We start from the raw sequence: 21,748 nt of genomic DNA on the forward strand, positions 1-21,748 counted from the left end.
TTACGCACGGCGTGCTGGCGGGTAATCGTCATAGTACATGTCGTCACCGTCGCCGGTGAGGTAGTCGTCCTCTTCGTCTTCGCGACAGAGTTCCTGCAGCATGCGAAGCTGCCTCTCGGCCCGCTCACGCTGCATTGCGGCCGTCTTCTCGTGGACTTTGTCCAACAGGTACCGGAAGGCTACCACGAACCAGTCGCGCTGCTGCTCGTTGACGGCCTCAATGTCCAGTGTACGCAGCGCGGTCACGAGCGAGAAGCAGTGGGCCGCCTTGGCCGGCGACACCATTCCTGCTGCTCTCGCTCTTGCAAAGACCGGTGTGTGGTGGCCTTCCTGGACTGAAATGATCTCGTCAAGCTGCAGCGAATCTCCACTTCGCCCAAGCCACGACACCTCTCCGAAGCGGTCCACGAACACCCGAGTCTTGTGCGGCCGGCCCTTGCGGCCGTACTTCCACACGGGCAACGTCTCCATTCTCTTCATGATCGTGAGCTCCACTTGCTGCGCCACGCGTCGCTCGTGATCCCGCGCAAGGTCCACAAGAAACTCCAGGCTGCGCTGAAGCCACTCCCTCTCCTCGGCATTCTTGGCCTTCAAATCCAGCGTTCGCGTATGCGTCACCACCGACAGCGTACAGGTCGCGTCGTCCAGCACCAGCGTGCCTTTGTGCAGTGCCCGGGCCAAGACGCTCGTAGTTGGGCCGGAGGTGACGCGCAGGATACTGGCGAGAGGGATGGCGTTCTTGGCCTTGACGCGCTTCTTACCCATGGTCGTCGTAGCGGCCACGCCGTCCACCGCGATGTGCGTCGCGTGGGCCAGCAGCTTGGACGTCCACCGCAACGTGTCGCCGTTCTCCACGCACAAGTTTGTGGCGTGCGGCTTGCCCTTGCGTCCATACTTGACCACACTCGTGCCGGCCACACACTGCAGGGCCACGCGATACTCCGTCATCTTGCGTTGCAGCGTCAGATCCGATCTCTTCTGCTGCTCCAGGCGCGCGTGGGCCGCGCCCTGCACGTGAGCGCAGATGGCCCACTTGACCGAGATGGCCGTGCGCAGCGTGACGCGCTTCTGCTTGCGCGCGTTGTGCACGATCTGGAGGAAGTAGGCGGCCCACTTGGTTGCGCGGATCTCGAACTCGAGCGACGCGATGAGGCCGCGCATGTACCTCTTGGAGGCTTTGGGGCTCACCACGTTGCAGGTGACGCGCACGTCGGCCGTCAGGTCTCTCGGGAAGCACGACAGGAATTCATCCACGGAGCTCTCGCGCCACATCTCGCGCGGCTGGAAGCTGGACGGAGAGGACAAGGCGCTGGCCTCCTGGTAGGACGACTCCGAGTCGGTGGATGACGAGTCCAGCGACGACGACCGCCGTCGACGGGCCAGGTCGTCGTGGTCTCTGCTAATGGCCAGGCCGATGAAGTTCTGTCGGCGCTCCCGTCGGAGCGAGGACCCGGACGATCTCGAGCTGGAGGCGGACGACGACTCGGACGACGACCTGGTCGAGTACTGCAGCGACGACGAGCGCGACGAGCGCTGCGGGAACACGCCGACGCACGAGGGCGGCGACCCAGAGCCCGATCCTGAAGCTGAAGTTGCTGAGCTGGACGCGTCACGCGCGACTCGCACGGCCAGCTGGACGTTGGCCCGGCCGCCCGGGGACTGGCGTAGTCTCACATTGGCGTGCGGCGAGCCGGGCGCGTCGTCGCCGTCGTCGTTGTTGTCCTCCGCGCCGCTGAAGCTGCGACTGCGGCTGCGGCTCCTCTGCTTGGGCCGCTTGTGCTTGGTCTTGATGCGCAGGTGGCGCCGCTTGTCCTGCTGCTCGGGAACCTGCGCGTCCTGCTTCCTGTGCGAGAAGAAGGCCAGCAGCCGAGACGCTGACGAGGAAGAGGACGAAGACGACGAAGCGGCCGCCCCGGACTCGGCCGCCTTGGCCCGCCGGCTGAGGCCCATGAGAGCAGCTAGCTAGCTAGCTAGTGAATTACGATCACACTACACACGCGCGCACGTGCCCCCTGGAGCGCAAATGGCAGAGTGAACTGGGCCTGAAGCCTTCCAGTCAGCGTGTGTACGTTTCAGTCGCTGGCCCTTCCATGGAGCCCCGCCAAGTTCAGGGAGAGCGAGGGAGGAAACGGTGGCACTCACTTGGTGCATTAGTGTTCAGCGGCCTTGCGGCCTGGCCTGGTCTCTGCAGGATGCCATCGACCAGCCGGCCAGCACAATAATTGAGGAGTGAGCTGGTGGCAGGATTCTCCTGGCCGGAGCTGGCCACCTCGGGCGCCAGCGATAATAGACGAGGCCTCGGGCCGGCAATCGCGCAGCTCTCTCGATGCTCTCTCCATCGGGCCAGAATGGGATCCGTTGCCGGGTTCGAACAGGGTCGAACACGGGTCAAGGCCCAGTCGCTCGCCATCGGCCACGTTAGTTAACGCGGACGAGCTGTCAGCGAGCGACGGAAGAGCAAGCCTCGAAGGGGGCAGCTAAGTCGGTGGTGGCCTGCAACCCTATGCAGCACGTGACTCCCGACACCACCAAGGTCACACGCGTTTTGGTGCCTCAGTGGTTCGTTACGAGGGCCGCCCTACAACTTAAGTTGAACGGCCAGGTCCTGCGATGATGATGAAACGGCAAGGAGTTCCCCACCGACCGACTCCATAAGGACCCTCCCCAAACTACACCCCCACTCCGTCCATCAAGGGCGCGGAATGCCTGCCGGGCCGGCAGGGGTAGATGGCGAACGCTCCTCGGGTCGGGGCGATCCTGGCAGCGAACGGCCAGAGCCTGCAGGGCCGATCGGCTGTCGGCGCCGAGTGGGCCCTCTTTTGGCTGTCGAGGGAGAACCGCGTCCGCCGAGCGTGCACTCGAGTCATCTCCCACGTCTACTTCGAGCGGTTCATCCTCGCGTGCATCGCGCTCAACTCCATCGTGCTGGCGCTCGTGGACTTCTCGGTCGTGGACGACAAGCTCAATCCGGTGAGCCACGGCAAGAGATTCGAGGACGGCCAGGTCGTGGACGCGTACTCCATGGCCAACCACACGGTGGAGATCGTCGAGCACGTGCTCACGACCATCTTCACGACCGAGTGCATCCTGAAGGTCGTCGCGTTGGGCTTCACCGGCAAGGGGTCGTACTCTCGAGACACATGGAATGTCATCGCCTTCATCATGCTCTTCTCCAGGTAAGTAACTCGTATTTCCACCCTGATGTATCGAGGATATTCACCCTGGTATTTCTTCTTCTCGTAGCTTTGTCGCTGAGATCCCGGATATGCCGAATATCTCGGAGCTGCGGACGATTCGCGTCCTGCGCCCACTGCGATCGTTGTCGGCGTTTCCGGGGATGAGGCGCTTGGTGTCGGCTCTCCTCAACTCCCTCCCAGCTCTTCGCAGCGTGGTGGGTCTGCAGATTTTTGTCTTCGTCGTCTTTGGGATACTCGGAATTCAGCTTTTTGGTGGCCGATTGGGCCGCGTGTGTCGGTTAACCGAGTTCCCCGTCAAACTTCCAGCTGGCGACCCACTCGCGTGGCCTGTACCGAATGACTACCTCCAACAGGTTCTTGCTAACCCGTCAGCCTTTCGATGTCTCGACGCTCCGTTGCTGGACTACACCGACAGCACACCCGGGTACAGCAAGGAGACGTCTCCATGGCGAATACCTCAAGACTGCTTCTGGCCCGTTCATTACTCGGATGGTTTACTATGCGCTGACATGTACCACACCGGGGGACATCACTGCCCCGCAGGGTATACCTGTGGCTCCAACTACGACGCGTTCGGGAACCCTCGCTTCGTCAACGACAGAGCGATGCAAGACGCGTTGCATACCGATAGATTGAACTGGGGGTACACTACTTACGACAACATTGGAAGGGCGTTGCTGACTATTTTCCAGTGTGTCACGGAGGAAGGCTGGACGCTGGTGATGTACATGACGATGGATGCGTCGCACCCGATCGTCGGTGCGTGCTTTGCCGTCTCTCTCATCGTTTTCGCGTCCTACTTCGTGATGAACTTGACTATCGCTGTGATCAGTGACGAGTTCAAGAGTGACAAACCAGGAAGAAGGGCCTCTGTGAGCAGAGTGAGTCTAACGTGGAGTACGAAGAGACTTATTACCGATAGCGGAGCTCAGCTCGAAGCAGGAACACCGCTGTACCGCATCGTGACGCACAAATATTTCTCCGAGTTTATCACGGTTGTCATCTTTGCTAACACGGTGGTTCTGTCGCTCGATCACTATCCAATGTCCCATGCGATGGACACAAACCTTGAGCTGGCGCACTTTGTTTTTCTATGCATATTCGTGGTGGAGATGTTGCTGAAGCTTGGTGGACTTGGATTTCGGAAGTACATCCGAGACAAATTCAACATTTTCGACGCCATCATCGTGCTGGCAGATCTGATTGAGGCTGCGATTGTACCGCCTTCGTTCCTGCGCTCTACGCATACTACTTCACAGACGGGATCGATCTCACTATTGAGAGCTTTCCGCCTCTTTCGCATCTTTGAACTTGCTCGCGACTGGAAATCGCTGCGGAATCTGCTCCAAATGATCGCTACAACAGTGGCCAGTATCGGAAACTTCGGGGTGCTGCTTTTTCTATTCGTCTACATATTTGCACTGATGGGAATGCAGGTACAGTCGTACGATTTTCTTCTAAATAGCTATGAAGTTCTTCACGCTTGGTTTGTATGTGCAGTTTTTCGGCAACACCATGCGATTCGACAAGTTCGGATATCCTACACCTCGAAATGTTGATGACTTCTGGAGTGGAACGGTAAGTGATCTATCAACTACGTAGATTGTTTTTGATTATTTTATTTTATTTCTTTCACTATGCAGGTTCCTCGTAGCAACTTCGATACATTACCGTGGGCGATTGCAACGGTGTTTCAGATCATCACGGGGGATAGCTGGAGTACCGTCCTGTACGATACAATGCGCGGTAATGACATGGCGGCAAGTGTCTACTTCATCGTACTGGTAAGGAGTCTTCAGATTCTAGTAGTTCTTAGCCCTTCTCCCTCCTCATCAACGCGCAATGACTGACTGACCTAAAGCAGGTGATTCTGGGTGATTTCATCTTGATGAATCTGTTTCTAGCTCTGCTCTTAGACAACTTCGAAGCTGCGGCAGAAGGGGTCCTATTGCACGACGACAGAAAGAAACCCAGCCCCTTGGCCAAGACGCTATCGATTCGAACTGTAAAAGTGTCCCCCGCATCAACCAAGAGACGACCGTCCGGAACTCACGACATGCTGGCCCGGTCTCTCAAGTCAGCCACACGACGGCAGTCGACGCTTGAAGAAAGAGCTCTATGCGATCTCTCACCCGAGCAAGGCCCCGTGGAAGCTACACCGAGTCACGATGGGGATCAGAGCTCAAACCATGTGAGCGAGCCGAGCTACCGCCAATTGAAGAAGTTGCTGAGTGTACCCCTTCACTCATCGCATGGCCCCGATATCGATCACCTCAAGCCTGCAGAGCTGCCAAAGCTCCGAGTATTCTGTGAGAGATCACTCTACCTCTTTGGACCAAAGAGCAAGATCCGCCAGTGGGCTGCTCAACTCTCGACCCACCCAACCTTCCACGCCGTCATGTTTGCCTTCATCGCCGCGTCTTCCATCGTCCTAGCGCTGGAGAACCCTCTTCACGACCCCGAGTCGCTGCTGGCCAGAGTTCTGCTGACGCTCGACAAGGTGTTCGCGGTGGTCTTCCTCTTCGAGATGGCCGTCAAGGTCGTGTCGCTGGGCTTGGTCCTGAACGAGGGCGCGTACTTGAGAGATCCGTGGAATGCCATCGACGCGTTCGTCGCGGTCTCGTCGACCGTGGCGCTCTTTGCTCGGGTGTCGACGACCAACGGCAGTATCAAGGCGCTGCTGTCGCTGAGAGACCTGCGCTCGCTGCGTCCGCTGCGTATGATCAGCCGTCGGCCGGGTCTGAAGCTGGTCGTGAGCGCGCTGGTCGAGTCGATCCCGGCGGTGCTGAACGTGGTCTTCCTGTCCATGATCCTGTTCCTGCTCTTCAGCATCGCCGCCGTCAACTTCCTCAAGGGCACGTTCCGCGCGTGCAGCGGGGACGTGTTCAACGCGCTGTCGGCCGAGCAGAAGGCGCTTCTGGTGTCGCCCGCGCCTTGGGACGCGCTGTCGGACGTCCAACGCAGCTGGTTCAGCGGCTCCGTGTGCGAAGGCTTCCGGACCGAAGACCTGACGTCGCAGTACGTGTGCGAGTGCTGGGGGGCGACGTGGAAGCCCGTGCTGTCCAAGAACTTCGACAACGTGGGGTCGGCCATGCTGACGTTCTTCATCCTGTCGACCTCCGAGAACTGGTCGGAGATCATGAAGGCCGCGTGCGACGCCACGCGCCCCGGCATGCAGCCAATTGCCAACAATAATGAGCTGTGGATCGTCTTCTTCATCGTGTTCATGGTCGTGGGCAGCTTCTTCGTCATGAACGTCTTCGTGGGGGTCATCATCGACAACTTCAACACGATGAAGGCCAAGCTGGGCGGGGACTTCCTGCTCACGCCCGAGCAGAAGAAGTGGATGGAGGCGCAGAAGTCGGCCACGCGCATCGGGCCGATCCGCATCCTCAAACCGCCGCCGCTGAGCGTGCGCCGCCTGTGCTTCACGGTCGTGCGCACGCACTACTTCGAGGGGTTCATCATGAGCTGCATCCTGGTCAACACGCTGCTCATGGGGGCCCACCACTTCGGCGAGTCGACGTCGCAGCTGCGGGCCACGACCGTCGTGAGCGACCTGAGTACGAGCGTGTTCGCGGCCGAGGCGGCCATGAAGCTGCTGGCGTACGGCAGCGCGTACTTCGAGGACCGGTGGAACCAGTTCGACTTTGTCGTGGTGGTTGGGACGCTCGTGGGCACCATCGTGCAGGCGATCGCGTCAAGCTCCGTGTGGTCGCTCACGATGGTGGTGCGGCTCATCCGCGTGGCGCGCATCTTCCGGCTGGTGGAGTCTTCGAGCAGCATCCGCGCGATCCTGTCGACGCTGTACATTTCGCTGCCGGGGCTCAGCAACATCACGTCCATCCTGTTCCTGATCCTGTTCGTGTACTCGACCATGGGCGTGCATCTGTTCGCCAAGGTGGCCATGACGAGCAACATCGACGCGCACGCCAACTTCCAGAGCTTCGGGCGGGGCTTCCTCTTCCTGCTGCGCGCCGCGACGGGCGAGTCGTGGGACCACAGCATGTACGACCTGGCGGCCAGCAGTCCGGGCTGCGTGAGCGACCCGCCGTACGACCCGCGCATGTGCGGCTTCAGCGACGCCGAGGACTGCGTGCCGCTGAGCGGCTGCGGGAACCCCGTGGCGTACATTTTCTTCTGCTCGTTCACACTGATCGTGGCGTACGTGATGCTGAACCTGACGGTGGCGGTGGTGCTCGAGAGCTTCGCGACGTCGCAGGAAGAGGAGGAGGAGTCGATCCTCGTGCCCGAGCTGCTGGAGGGTTTCCAGTACAAGTGGGCGGCGCTGGACCCGACGGCCACGGGCTTCATCCGGGTGGACAAGATGCTGCCGCTGGTGCACGCGGTCATGCCGCCGCTGGGGTGGTTCGGCATCCCAATGACGATGTCCCATTTCTTCCGATACATGCGTACGCACTTCGAGTGTCTAGACTTGGAGTATGTTTGCATCCCGTACTGACACTTGCCCTCCTGTGTTGCTGGCTTTGGTGGGTTTAGGCGCACTGCAGTTGCCTCTGTATGAAGGCGAGGTGGTGCATTTCCGCGATGTCATGCTGGCCATGACAAGGGAAATGATGAACAAGGTTCGTGACTTGTGTCTGCTTTCTGAAGTACCAGCTTCTAATACGTGTTTCTTACTAGGAAGATGGGAGGACGTTCGCCAACAACGGCATGGATAGTTACGGTGATCTGCATGCTGGTAAATCCAAGTCGAAACGGTTTGCACACGAGTATTTTGCTGCGCGGCGCATTCAGCGAGGCGTGACGCAGTGGCTGCTGACCAAGCGGCGACTGGAAAAGGAGTACATGCTCGAGTACATTCGCAAGGTGAAAAGGCCCAACATCCGTCCAAAGAAGCAGTGCGGGGCACGCGTCCACACCATCATGGAAGAGGCCCCACCTACGCTGTCACATTTCGCTACAAAGTAGGCAGGCCCTTGCCACCGCTAACGAGAACTTCGAGCAGGGTGGCGAGGCAACAGCGAGTAGAGTACGCGAATGCACTCAATAATACTTACTCCTGTTATATACAACTAACCTATCCTTCAACACGAACACGTTCGTCATGAACGAACTGTTCAACGTATTCAACTCGCTGCGGAGGTGAAGGAATCGCTTCAAAGGAGGCACTTGGGCCTTCTCTCACCGCAGCGAGCACCAGGTTCCCGCTGTGCTTCTTTTTGAGTTTTCTTAATCGCTTCGTTGACCTTTTCAGCTTTCGGGCCGACTCCTTCGTTTTTGGCTGTCGCTGTCTCGCCAGCCAGTTCGACACGCGACGCTGCAGGTAGATGGCGGCAAAGTACTCGTGGCCGTAGAACCCCGTGAATCGGCGACTCGACGCTCCCCCAACTCTCTTCTTGTTGATATCGCTAAGTGGCTCCTCATCCAGAGTCCAGTTGTTTATCTAACGACAAGAAATAATAACTTAGCGACCAAGACTAACACTGCAGAATCGCGATCGGGTGAACGTACCACATTGATCATTTCCCTCGTCATGGCTAGTATCACATCGCGGAAATGCACCACCTCACCTTCATACAGAGGCAACTGCAGCGCACCTAGAACCACCAAAGCCAGCAACACAGGAGGGCAAGTGTCAGTACGGGATGCAAACATACTCCAAGTCTAGACACTCGAAGTGCGTACGCATGTATCGGAAGAAATGGGACATCGTCATTGGGATGCCGAACCACCCCAGCGGCGGCATGACCGCGTGCACCAGCGGCAGCATCTTGTCCACCCGGATGAAGCCCGTGGCCGTCGGGTCCAGCGCCGCCCACTTGTACTGGAAACCCTCCAGCAGCTCGGGCACGAGGATCGACTCCTCCTCCTCTTCCTGCGACGTCGCGAAGCTCTCGAGCACCACCGCCACCGTCAGGTTCAGCATCACGTACGCCACGATCAGTGTGAACGAGCAGAAGAAAATGTACGCCACGGGGTTCCCGCAGCCGCTCAGCGGCACGCAGTCCTCGGCGTCGCTGAAGCCGCACATGCGCGGGTCGTACGGCGGGTCGCTCACGCAGCCCGGACTGCTGGCCGCCAGGTCGTACATGCTGTGGTCCCACGACTCGCCCGTCGCGGCGCGCAGCAGGAAGAGGAAGCCCCGCCCGAAGCTCTGGAAGTTGGCGTGCGCGTCGATGTTGCTCGTCATGGCCACCTTGGCGAACAGATGCACGCCCATGGTCGAGTACACGAACAGGATCAGGAACAGGATGGACGTGATGTTGCTGAGCCCCGGCAGCGAAATGTACAGCGTCGACAGGATCGCGCGGATGCTGCTCGAAGACTCCACCAGCCGGAAGATGCGCGCCACGCGGATGAGCCGCACCACCATCGTGAGCGACCACACGGAGCTTGACGCGATCGCCTGCACGATGGTGCCCACGAGCGTCCCAACCACCACGACAAAGTCGAACTGGTTCCACCGGTCCTCGAAGTACGCGCTGCCGTACGCCAGCAGCTTCATGGCCGCCTCGGCCGCGAACACGCTCGTACTCAGGTCGCTCACGACGGTCGTGGCCCGCAGCTGCGACGTCGACTCGCCGAAGTGGTGGGCCCCCATGAGCAGCGTGTTGACCAGGATGCAGCTCATGATGAACCCCTCGAAGTAGTGCGTGCGCACGACCGTGAAGCACAGGCGGCGCACGCTCAGCGGCGGCGGTTTGAGGATGCGGATCGGCCCGATGCGCGTGGCCGACTTCTGCGCCTCCATCCACTTCTTCTGCTCGGGCGTGAGCAGGAAGTCCCCGCCCAGCTTGGCCTTCATCGTGTTGAAGTTGTCGATGATGACCCCCACGAAGACGTTCATGACGAAGAAGCTGCCCACGACCATGAACACGATGAAGAAGACGATCCACAGCTCATTATTGTTGGCAATTGGCTGCATGCCGGGGCGCGTGGCGTCGCACGCGGCCTTCATGATCTCCGACCAGTTCTCGGAGGTCGACAGGATGAAGAACGTCAGCATGGCCGACCCCACGTTGTCGAAGTTCTTGGACAGCACGGGCTTCCACGTCGCCCCCCAGCACTCGCACACGTACTGCGACGTCAGGTCTTCGGTCCGGAAGCCTTCGCACACGGAGCCGCTGAACCAGCTGCGTTGGACGTCCGACAGCGCGTCCCAAGGCGCGGGCGACACCAGAAGCGCCTTCTGCTCGGCCGACAGCGCGTTGAACACGTCCCCGCTGCACGCGCGGAACGTGCCCTTGAGGAAGTTGACGGCGGCGATGCTGAAGAGCAGGAACAGGATCATGGACAGGAAGACCACGTTCAGCACCGCCGGGATCGACTCGACCAGCGCGCTCACGACCAGCTTCAGACCCGGCCGACGGCTGATCATACGCAGCGGACGCAGCGAGCGCAGGTCTCTCAGCGACAGCAGCGCCTTGATACTGCCGTTGGTCGTCGACACCCGAGCAAAGAGCGCCACGGTCGACGAGACCGCGACGAACGCGTCGATGGCATTCCACGGATCTCTCAAGTACGCGCCCTCGTTCAGGACCAAGCCCAGCGACACGACCTTGACGGCCATCTCGAAGAGGAAGACCACCGCGAACACCTTGTCGAGCGTCAGCAGAACTCTGGCCAGCAGCGACTCGGGGTCGTGAAGAGGGTTCTCCAGCGCTAGGACAATGGAGGACGCGGCGATGAAGGCAAACATGACGGCGTGGAAGGTTGGGTGGGTCGAGAGTTGAGCAGCCCACTGGCGGATCTTGCTCCTCCGTCCGAAGACCTCCCTCGACGTGTTTGTAGTTTTCGCCGTGTAGTAAACTGGAAATTGTCGCTTGCTGGTTGTTTAACACGAGATGAGGCTTCTTCCGGTAGAGTGGGTGGGCCCATCTTCTCGTGCGAGTGGAGCCCGTCGAGGCTTCTGGAGGAGCCTAAGGCGTCATCCGGCTGAAATAATTGCATGGCCGACGCTCGGTTGGGTGAATGGCGTTGCAATTGCGCCTCTGACAGCTGACGTTGAGACGATATGGACGATAAATCCTCCCTTGAAGTGTTGAGTCTGTCGTCGCGCGGGGTTTGCCAGTGAACATCCGAAGCTCCTGTACGGGCCACAACCTTGCGACGGATTATTCTCTGCTTGTTTGCCTCAATCGGAGAGATCTTGGACCGCCTTTTAGTCAGCTGCATCGGCTTCTTGTTGGCTCCTTCTGAGGCGCTGCTTTCACTTCTAGTCGCGAAGTTGTCGAGCAGCAGGGCTAGGAACAAGCTCATCAGGACGAAGTCGCCGAGAACGACCTGCTTTAGGTGCGTTAGCGAGCTGATACTAGCCATCAAAGTTACAGATGCATAGGTTCTTACCAATAGGATAAAGTACAGGGATGCAAACATGCCATTACCGCGTACGGCGTCGTACATAATAGCGCTCCAGTTATCGCCCGTCACGACTTGAAACACCGTCGCGATCGACCAGGGCAGCGTATCAAAATTGCTCCGAGGAACCTGCACGGCCGTCAGACAAATGCCTATCAGTAGATTATCTCGTTTCCTTCGAAGCAACTACACGCTTACAGTTCCATTCCAGAACTCGTTCACATTCTGCCCATGTTCATCAAATCGCATAGTGTTGGCGAAAAACTTCACACCACGAGTGAGCGCCTGCTATTTTGCCGTAGTAACTGGATATGAACGTACCTGCATTCCCATCAGCGCGAATATGTAGAGAAACAGGAAGAGAAGCCCCCCAAAGTTCCCGATACTCGCCACAGCCTTAGCGATCATCCTCAGCAGATCTCGCAGCGACTTCCAGCGCCGCGCAAGTCGAAACACTCGGACAAGGCGGAACGCGCGCAGTAGCGAGATTGATCGTGCCCCCGATGCATCAAAGCCCACATCAGACGCCGAGAACGACTGCTGCAGCGCTATGACCTCGATCACGTCCGACACGACGACTACGGCGTCGAATACGTTGAATCTGTCGTAGAAGTACTGCCTCCAGCCGAGACCCGCGAGCTTCAGTAGCAGCTCCAGCACGAAAACACATAGGAAGACAAAGTGCGCCAGCTCGAGGTTGGATTCCATCGATCGAGCCATTGGGTAGTGGTCCAATGACAGCATTACCGTATTGGCGAAGACAAAGACCATGGTGACATCGGAAAAATATCTGTGAGTCACAATACAATAAAGAAACCGGGGAGGCTGGGCAGACGAACTGGTGGGGATCAGCCGTGCGTGTGCTGTTCCCCACATTGTCAAAGAGGACTTCCTTCTGGCTGGCCTCCTTCTTTCTGGTTTGTCGGCCTTGAACTCCTCGCTGATGACGGCGATCGTCAAGTTCATGACAAAGTGTGACGCGAAGATAATGAGAGCGATGGCGAAGCACGCACCGACCACCGGGTGCGACGCGTCCATCGTCATGTACATGATGAGCGTCCAGCCTTCCTCCGTGACGGACTGGAAGATGGTGAGCAGCGCGCGGCCGATGTGGTCGTAGGTGGTGAAGCCCCAGTTGAGCTTGGCCGTGTGCAGGGCCTCCTGCATGGCCTTGCTGTGTCGGAATCGGGGATTCCCGAACGCGTCGTAGTTGGAGCCACACGTGCTTCCGGCACGGCATCGGTAACCTCCCGGGTGTGAGGGCTCTGCGCATAGCTGCCGGACACTGTAGTCAAGCGGCCAGAAGCAGTCTTGCGGCGTCCTCCAGGGCGAAGTGTCTTTGCCGTAGTCGAAGGTGGCGTCGCTGAAGTCGAGCAACGGGGCCTCCAGACATCGGAAAGCGGACGCGTTAGCGACCACTCGCTCCAGATACGCGTCCGAGACCGGCCACGAGTTGGCCGCAGTCGCTGGCATCCGCACCGGGAACTCCGTCAAGCGACACACGTGGCCCATGCGGCCGCCGAATAGCTGGATGCCGAGGATGCCAAAGATGAGGAACGCGAACATCTGCAGCGCCACGACGCTCTGCAGGGCCGGGATGGCGTTGAGCAGAGCGGTGATGAGGCGCCGCATGCCTGGGAAGGCCGACAGGGACCGCAGTGGCCGCAGCACTCGAACGGCGCGGAACTCGGAGATGTTGGGCATGCCTGGAATCTCCGCGACAAAACTGCTAATAGTGACGTCAGGTCAACACGAACGATTGATAAAGTAGGTGAGGGGAGGACCGCACCTTGCGAAGAGCATGAAGAAGTCGACGACATTCCACGAGTCCTTCCAGTACGAGCCCTTGCCCTTGACCCCGAGCGCGACGAGTTTCAGGACGCACTCGAGCGTGAAAATCCCCGTGAGCACGAACTCGAAGATCTCCACGACGTGGTTGGCCATCGAGTACGCGTCGACGAGCGCGCCGTTCTGGAACTTCTTGCCGTGACTCGTCGGGTTCAGGCCCTCGTCGACGACGGAGAAGTCCACTATGGCTAATACGACGGTGTTAAGCACGATGCAGAATATAATAAAGCCGTCGAAATATCTGTGCGAGACCACGCGGATGCACCATCGGCGGACCCAGTTTTCTCTCGTAAGGAACCAAAAGAGGGCATAGTCGGCACCGATAACCTGAGCATTATGGTAGGAAAAGCCATTCGTTAGAGCCAAGGTAATAGCCCTAGCTTACTTTGGTTGAATCGTTGCCTACTTGACTTGAATCCTTAGTATTTCCTGTTTGATCGGGATAGCTCTGGCGCGGCTGCAACTGCTGCACCCTTGGTCCTTCGGGCGCCTCAGTTGTATCCGCATGTAGAGCTTTCATTGCTTTGACACGGTGTCGTCTGGCATCCGCCCCACACTTCGCAATGAGCGTACTGGTTCGTGGTTGTTATAATCTTAGCACTGTTTTTTATAAACCAGCTCTCCACTGTCGCATTCTTAGGCGCACTCAGCCGTATCCATGAAGAGATGTTGGAGACACTGCGCGCTATTTATTGCGTGTAGCTGCTTTTAGTAAACGCGCGAGCCCACAACACAAACGAACACTGCAATTCAGTATTTTCGTCATGGCGGACTAGCCACCGTATTCGCACAAGTTACGCCGTTAAACATTCAAAAAGTTCAACAGCGAGAACTCATGTGTCCTGATATAGGAATCAGGCACATCTATACCCGAAGAAGCTTTAAAAAAATAGTAGCGATGTGTGGTTCCCGCTTTTTCATCTAAAAATGAGAGATCGCTCGTGTTTCCTTAACTATTTTTCTAGTAACTTTGATAGTACTCTTTATATATCTTTTTAAAAATACTACTACTACTATAGAACAGTAATATAGTAATAATATCTAAAGTACACATCATGACTATTATCATTTAGGATATGCATAAGAAACTAAGATATTGCGATTCTTATTGTATTGCTAGTTTGCGACTAGTATAAATGTAATACGCTCTAATTTGGAGCTTTAGGCATGGGCTTTCTGTCGGTATGTAGCTTGCTAAGAAAATGAGAAAATATTGCGATCATACCATTCGAGGCATATTGAGGCTTCGAGAAGAGGGACTTGTATTATTGCATGAGAAAAGGCTCAAATATGAGCGAAGGCATTCCGTTGTCGAGTGATTGGCTAGTACTATTTGGTTTGGTGCGAGTACATATACTAACGTTATGGCACGAAGTCCGAGTTACAAATACAACTGCAATCCTCGATAAATGCTGTACATGTAGAAGGTGAACTTGGCATACTGTAAATGTAATAATAGTGTGTATTATAATGCGTTTCTCGCTTTTACAGACTAGGGCGCAAGAGCACAGGCGAGTCTAACCGTATACATGTACCTTATGGTTCGATGCTGTATTCCGATGAAACACACGACCTGGTGATGAGTCGGTTCAAGACTCAGGAACTCTACATGTATTATCCTAGGATTGTGCGTCCCATGGTGGCTGAGGCTCAGCCCGAGCGCCAGCCATGGACTACATCTATTCCGCAGCCTTCGCATCCAGTGGCGCTTTTACAGAAGCAGTGCATACTATATATGGTAGCATTAGACCAATACAAGCTGTGCATCGGCAGTCTCGCAAATCCTGCTAACATTACATGACAGTCTGTGAGTCATGTGGTGTGACAGGGTCCTGGCCACGTTCCTTGATAAGTGATCAATGTAAGGTCTTTCCCGAACGTGAAGGTCTTCGTTGTATCGCCGTTAGTATACACGTAATCGTCGATAACGACGCAGCAAATACCTTCCTTCGGGGAAAGCTGGACAGGAAACACATTGATCCTCATTCGCCAGTCTCGAATTTACTTCCCAGAAAGCACAAAGAAACCCGGCACCAGCCCCATGCAACTCGCTAAAGGACTCGTCGTCGCCGCCATTGCCGTTATGATGTGCTTTGTCCCTACCACCGCCACTGCCGACGTTGCCAAGGAAAACACGCCCAACGTGCGCAAGCTGTACTATTAATAGACGCTGGTACCGCCGGTGACTAAGAGCCCGTACAACCGCGCACCCTCACCTGGCCGCAGCAACTAAGTGGCACAGCGCAGTATTGCGTGATTGCTGAATAGCGACCCCAAGGTCATCAGAGTTGTTTCATGGATGCAGCAGTGGGAATACAGTTGATGTTGTTGGGTTTCATCGACCTTGCGTACTATTATCGGGTCATTCGTTATCTAGCGGATCTGGTGCGGCGTATGTGGTCAATGTTACTTTTAATGAAGCTGCCGTTTTACGCGTTGGAACCTACAGTAAGCATTGCCTAGCGCACATTTATTTACGTGTCTTCAAGGGAAAAACTGAATGAAACCTGAAGCAGGCGCCTACAGTTGTGCACAAATCAAGTACCTTTCTAGTAGAGTGCTGGCAGAACTATCAATTTTGCTTCTGATGTGTTTTGACGAAAGACTATACGTAGATAGAATCGAATCCTAACTTAGTAGTTGTACTAACTGAAGTCTAAGAACATCTTGATAAGAAAAGGGTTTTCAATGTCCAGAAAGCGTGGCGCTGTCCCGAAACGTGAAGCCGCTCACCAGAGCAGTAGTTTCTCGACTAAAATATCGGACAGACCCTACCTCGAAACGGGCACTAAGCCGAACGCCAAATCGGGCGCTTTACGTTTCCGCCCGGCTAAGGAATGCTATAGCAGAGATCACCTCGCGCGAGAGATGGGGGCCCCCATGCTGCGACCATTGTGGCGACCAACGGACCCGAGGAGCAACAAGTACAGCGACGCCGCAGCCGCTCCCAGGCTCCGGATAGTGACCAACCCAAAAATGTTATCCGGGTAGGATAGGGGACTTTCCACTAAGACTTTACCATTCGTTTCTGCGCATAAATTCCACCGAAGGATTTAAAGAGCTTCACTTGTGCTGTTGCGTAGGCGATCGGTGCCGACTATGCCCTCTTTTGGTTCCTTACGAGAGAAAACTGGGTCCGCCGATGGTGCATCCGCGTGGTCTCGCACAGATATTTCGACGGCTTTATTATATTCTGCATCGTGCTTAACACCGTCGTATTAGCCATAGTGGACTTCTCCGTCGTCGACGAGGGCCTGAACCCGACGAGTCACGGCAAGAAGTTCCAGAACGGCGCGCTCGTCGACGCGTACTCGATGGCCAACCACGTCGTGGAGATCTTCGAGTTCGTGCTCACGGGGATTTTCACGCTCGAGTGCGTCCTGAAACTCGTCGCGCTCGGGGTCAAGGGCAAGGGCTCGTACTGGAAGGACTCGTGGAATGTCGTCGACTTCTTCATGCTCTTCGCAAGGTGCGGTCCTCCCCTCACCTACTTTATCAATCGTTCGTGTTGACCTGACGTCACTATTAGCAGTTTTGTCGCGGAGATTCCAGGCATGCCCAACATCTCCGAGTTCCGCGCCGTTCGAGTGCTGCGGCCACTGCGGTCCCTGTCGGCCTTCCCAGGCATGCGGCGCCTCATCACCGCTCTGCTCAACGCCATCCCGGCCCTGCAGAGCGTCGTGGCGCTGCAGATGTTCGCGTTCCTCATCTTTGGCATCCTCGGCATCCAGCTATTCGGCGGCCGCATGGGCCACGTGTGTCGCTTGACGGAGTTCCCGGTGCGGATGCCAGCGACTGCGGCCAACTCGTGGCCGGTCTCGGACGCGTATCTGGAGCGAGTGATCGCTAACGCGTCCGCTTTCCGATGTCTGGAGGCCCCGTTGCTCGACTTCAGCGACGCCACCTTCGACTACGGCAAAGACACTTCGCCCTGGAGGACGCCGCAAGACTGCTTCTGGCCGCTTGACTACAGTGTCCGGCAGCTATGCGCAGAGCCCTCACACCCGGGAGGTTACCGATGCCGTGCCGGAAGCACGTGTGGCTCCAACTACGACGCGTTCGGGAATCCCCGATTCCGACACAGCAAGGCCATGCAGGAGGCCCTGCACACGGCCAAGCTCAACTGGGGCTTCACCACCTACGACCACATCGGCCGCGCGCTGCTCACCATCTTCCAGTCCGTCACGGAGGAAGGCTGGACGCTCATCATGTACATGACGATGGACGCGTCGCACCCGGTGGTCGGTGCGTGCTTCGCCATCGCTCTCATTATCTTCGCGTCATATTTCGTCATGAACTTGACGATCGCCGTCATCAGCGAGGAGTTCAAAGTGGACAAGGCCATGAATACCCGATCGAGGAGGAAGTCATCATTAATTACTTGGGATCCCCAGAAACAACTTGCCTTGCTGACAACGTTCCGATACGCGCGGGGTTGAACGAGTACACAAGATTGTGACTCACCGGTTCTTTTCGGAGGTCTCTATGGCTGCGGTGTTTGTAAACACGGTCGGTCGTGCTTTCGTTGGATCACTACCCGATTTCGCACTCGATGGAGCATAATCTAGAGCTGGCACACTTCGTCTTCTTGTGCATCTTTACTGTGGAGATGGCTTTGAAGATCGTTGGGCTGGGATGGAAGGGGTACATTCGTGACAAGTTCAACGCCTTCGATGCTGTCATTGTCGGTTCCGATATACTCGAGGCCGCCATGGAGCCGCCGTCGTTCCTTGTGTCAACGCACAGTGCCTTGGAGAGTGGAGGGGTATCCATTTTGCGAGCTTTCCGGCTCTTTCGAGTGTTTAGACTCGCGCGGCGATGGAAGTCTCTACGCGTTTTACTCTCGATGATTGGTCGAGCCTTTGCGAGTATCGGGAACTTTGGCGTGCTCCTTTTTCTTTTCATCTACATATTTGCACTACTGGGAATGCAGGTACGCACTCGAAGAAGGTTGACTACAACTGCAAGGTATAGATCTTCTAACGTATTCGAAAATTTTTCGGCAACACAATGCGCTTCGACGACCAAGGATACCCTACACCGCCCACCGTCGATGGGTTTTGGAGCGGAACGGTACGTGAGAGCATTATTTTCCCTCATAGAGGTGAACGAAACTGATCTAATATTCTTATGCACGGTCAGGTTCCTCGCAGCAACTTCGATACGTTGCCATGGGCAATAGCGACGGTATTCCAGGTCATCACGGGCGATAACTGGAGCGCTGTTCTGTACGATGCTATCCGAGGCAACGGCATGTTTGCCTCCGTCTACTTTACCATACTGGTAAGTACATCGTAATAAAAAAGTCTCGCCCCAGCCCCAACATTCTAACAGCCAAAAACTAACGAACCACAAGCAGGTAATGTTGGGCGACTTTGTCTTAATGAATCTCTTCCTAGCGTTACTGCTGGACAATTTCGCCGCTACGAGCGAGAGTAGCACATCGGAAACCCAGGCGAAAAGACCGAGCACGCTCATCAAGCGGCGATCCAAGATCTCCCCCATCGAAGCAAACAAGCAGCGAATCATACGTCGGATGGTGGTGGCTCGAACAGGTTCGTCCGATCTTCACTGGCAAACCCCACGAGAGGGCAGACACAACTCCGCGCGCTCTGCATCAGCATTGCAGCCACACGACTCAGCTACGCAGATCAATAGCTTTGCATCCAACCGGACACTGATCGGCCACGGTCTGCAGCACTTTGATACCGGTTCAAGTACGAACTCGATTACTACCACAGGGTCGATCCCGCACCATCGCGTGGAGAGACCAAGCTCGTATGAGGAGACACAAACTAGTGTAACCAGCCCAGCCCAGCCTTGAGAGAAGTCGCTGTATCTGTTTGGACCAACTCACCCTGTTCGTAAGTGGGCCGTTAAACTCTTCAGCGATTCCAGATTTGAGTCGGTGATGTTTCTATTGATCGTGATGTCATCCATCACGTTAGCTGTGGAAAACCCTCTTCACGATCCAGAGTCGACATTGGCCAAGTCACTCGTCAGATTCGACAAAATCTTCGCAGTGGTGTTTCTATTTGAAATGGTCACCAAAGTCATCGCGCTGGGACTCGTCCTGAATTCAGGGGCCTATTTACGTAGCCCGTGGAATGTCATCGACGCCTTCGTCGCGGTGTCCTCCGCAGTCCTGCTGCTTGCCAACATTTCGGACACTAACAGCGTCCTCCAGACGCTTCTACCTCTGCGAGATCTGCGAGCGCTTCGGCCACTGCGAATGATCAGTCGACGGCCGGGCCTGAAGCTGGTTGTGAGCGCGCTGATCGAGTCCATTCCTGCAGTGTTGAACGTGGTGTTTCTCTCCATGGCTCTGTTCCTATTGTTTAGTATTGCAGCAGTGCATTTTCTCAAGGGGAGGTTCCGAGCGTGCACTGGGGACGTTCTTGACTCGCTACCGACAGACCAGAAGGAATTTCTGGTCTCGCCCGCGCCTTGGGACGCGCTGTCGGACGTCCAGCGCAGCTGGTTCAGCGGCTCCGTGTGCGAAGGCTTCCCGACCGAAGAGCTCACGTCGCAGTACGTGTGCGAGTGCTGGGGGGCGACGTGGAAGCCCGTGCTGTCCAAGAACTTCGACAACTTGGGGTCGGCCATGCTGACGTTCTTCATCCTGTCGACCTCCGAGAACTGGTCGGAGATCATGAAGGCCGCGTGCGACGCCACGCGCCCCGGCATGCAGCCAATTGTCAACAATAATGAGCTGTGGATCGTCTTCTTCATCGTGTTCATGGTCGTGGGCAGCTTCTTCGTCATGAACGTCTTCGTGGGGGTCATCATCGAAAACTTCAACACGATGAAGGCCAAGCTGGGCGGGGACTTCCTGCTCACGCCCGAGCAGAAGAAGTGGATGGAGGCGCAGAAGTCGGCCACGCGCATCGGCCCCATCCGCATGGTCAATGCGCCGACACAAGTGCTTCGTCGTGTCTGCTTCAGCATAGTGAGAACGCGATTCTTTGAAGGCTTCGTCATGAGCTGCATACTCGTGAACACGCTGCTCATGGCGAGCCAGCACTTTGGTGAATCCCCGCAGCAGCTAAGCGCGACGTACTTCGTGAGTGAGTTGAGCACGGGGATATTAGCGATCGAGGCCGCGATGAAGATTTTGGGGTACGGCCGAGCGTACTTTGAGGACAACTGGAACCGGTTCGACTTTCTCATCGCGATCGGCACTGTGTTTGGCACCATCGCGCAGACCTTGGCTTCGAGTTCTCTATGGACACTTACGATGATGGTGCGGCTCATCCGCGTGGCGCGCATCTTCTGCCTCGTCGAGTCTTCAAACAGCATCCGAGCGATCCTGTCGACGGTGTACATCTCGCTACCTGGGCTCAGCAACATCACGTCCATTCTGTTCCTGATTCTTTTCGTGTACTCCACTATGGGTGTGCATTTGTTCGCCAAGGTGGCGTTAACCAGCGATATCGACCGCCATGCTAACTTCCAGAGCTTCGGCGTGGGCTTTCTCTTCCTCTTACGCGCCGCAACGGGCGAGTCGTGGGACCATTGTATGTACGACTTGGCCTCGAGCACTCTACGGTGTGTGAGTGACCCACAGTACGACCCGGGCATGTGTGGGTTCAACAACTCGGAGGACTGTACCCCGTTAAATGGTTGCGGGAATCCGGTCGCGTACTTTTTCTTCTGCTCGTTCACGCTGATCGTGTCGTACGTGATGCTGAATCTGACGGTGGCGGTGGTGCTGGAAGGGTTCGCCTCCTCCCAGCAAGAAGACGACGATGACGACGCCATATTCGTGCCGGAGTTGCTGGAGGAGTTCCAATAAAAGGGGGCTGAGCTCGATCCATTAGCCACGGGGTTCATTGGAGTGGACAAGATGCTGCAGTTCATCAACGCTGTCGCGCCTCCTCTCGGCTGGTTTGGCCTCCCATTGCCCATGCCCCAGTTCTTCCGCTACATGAGTACGTGCAGCATAGTATAGATGGATTCTTTTTATTTATTGTGCGATCGGTACTCATATGATATGATACTACAGATTCGCTCCACATACCGCTGTATGAAGGCGTGCTCGTGCATTTCCGAGATGTGATCATGGCTATGACTCGAGAAATGATCAAGGCGGTAAGTGGTAATATGCATGGGTGAAGCGTAAGGTGACTATGACTAACATACTCCTAAACTTGGGGTGCTGGGTAGACGAATAACTGGTCTCAGGATGATATTCCAAAGGATACCAGCACTAGCCATCGGACGCGAGGTTCTTCGCATCGGAAGTTTATTGGCTTTTATGCCCACGAGTACCTCGCTGCTCGCTACCTGCAGCGCAGGGTGGCGACGTGGCTGGTGAGGAAGCGGCAGCTCGAGACCAGGAAAACGAGGGACTTCATTCGCAAGATGAAAAAGTCGGGCAA

At 56.4% G+C, this 21,748-nt stretch overlaps 4 protein-coding genes across 4 annotated transcripts; 2 read left to right on the forward strand and 2 right to left on the reverse strand.

Moving 5' to 3' along the window:
* PHYSODRAFT_361696 (hypothetical protein) lies at positions 1-1,950 on the reverse strand (the record flags this gene model as incomplete). Its single annotated transcript, XM_009535333.1, has 1 exon — positions 1-1,950. One exon carries the CDS (start codon positions 1,948-1,950, stop codon positions 1-3), a length of 1,950 nt encoding a protein of 649 aa, XP_009533628.1.
* Positions 1,951-2,727: 777 nt separating this feature from the next.
* Positions 2,728-8,233, forward strand: PHYSODRAFT_563731 (hypothetical protein; the record flags this gene model as incomplete). The annotated part of the gene is made up of 7 exons (XM_009535334.1): positions 2,728-3,176; positions 3,244-4,633; positions 4,698-4,775; positions 4,841-4,981; positions 5,062-7,609; positions 7,698-7,794; positions 7,853-8,233. 7 exons carry the CDS (start codon positions 2,728-2,730, stop codon positions 8,127-8,129), a joined length of 4,980 nt encoding a protein of 1,659 aa, XP_009533629.1. The 3' UTR covers positions 8,130-8,233.
* A 5-nt stretch (positions 8,234-8,238) lies between these two features.
* On the reverse strand, positions 8,239-13,635 carry PHYSODRAFT_337659 (hypothetical protein; the record flags this gene model as incomplete). Its single annotated transcript, XM_009535335.1, has 11 exons — positions 8,239-8,274; positions 8,347-8,604; positions 8,673-8,758; positions 8,847-10,932; positions 11,001-11,444; positions 11,508-11,648; positions 11,718-11,783; positions 11,841-12,309; positions 12,394-13,245; positions 13,309-13,549; positions 13,620-13,635. 11 exons carry the CDS (start codon positions 13,633-13,635, stop codon positions 8,239-8,241), a joined length of 4,695 nt encoding a protein of 1,564 aa, XP_009533630.1.
* Positions 13,636-15,408: 1,773 nt separating this feature from the next.
* PHYSODRAFT_337660 (hypothetical protein) lies at positions 15,409-21,162 on the forward strand (the record flags this gene model as incomplete). Its single annotated transcript, XM_009535336.1, has 8 exons — positions 15,409-15,510; positions 16,451-16,836; positions 16,900-17,698; positions 17,977-18,124; positions 18,301-18,335; positions 18,510-18,650; positions 18,724-19,084; positions 19,511-21,162. The coding sequence occupies 8 exons, from the start codon at positions 15,409-15,411 to the stop codon at positions 21,160-21,162; spliced, it is 3,624 nt and encodes a 1,207-aa protein (XP_009533631.1).
* Positions 21,163-21,748: the final 586 nt, after the last annotated feature.

The sequence above is a fragment of the Phytophthora sojae genome (genome assembly GCF_000149755.1).
Source record: "Phytophthora sojae unplaced genomic scaffold PHYSOscaffold_8, whole genome shotgun sequence".
In the NCBI taxonomy this organism is placed as follows: Eukaryota; Oomycota; class Peronosporomycetes; order Peronosporales; family Peronosporaceae; genus Phytophthora; species Phytophthora sojae.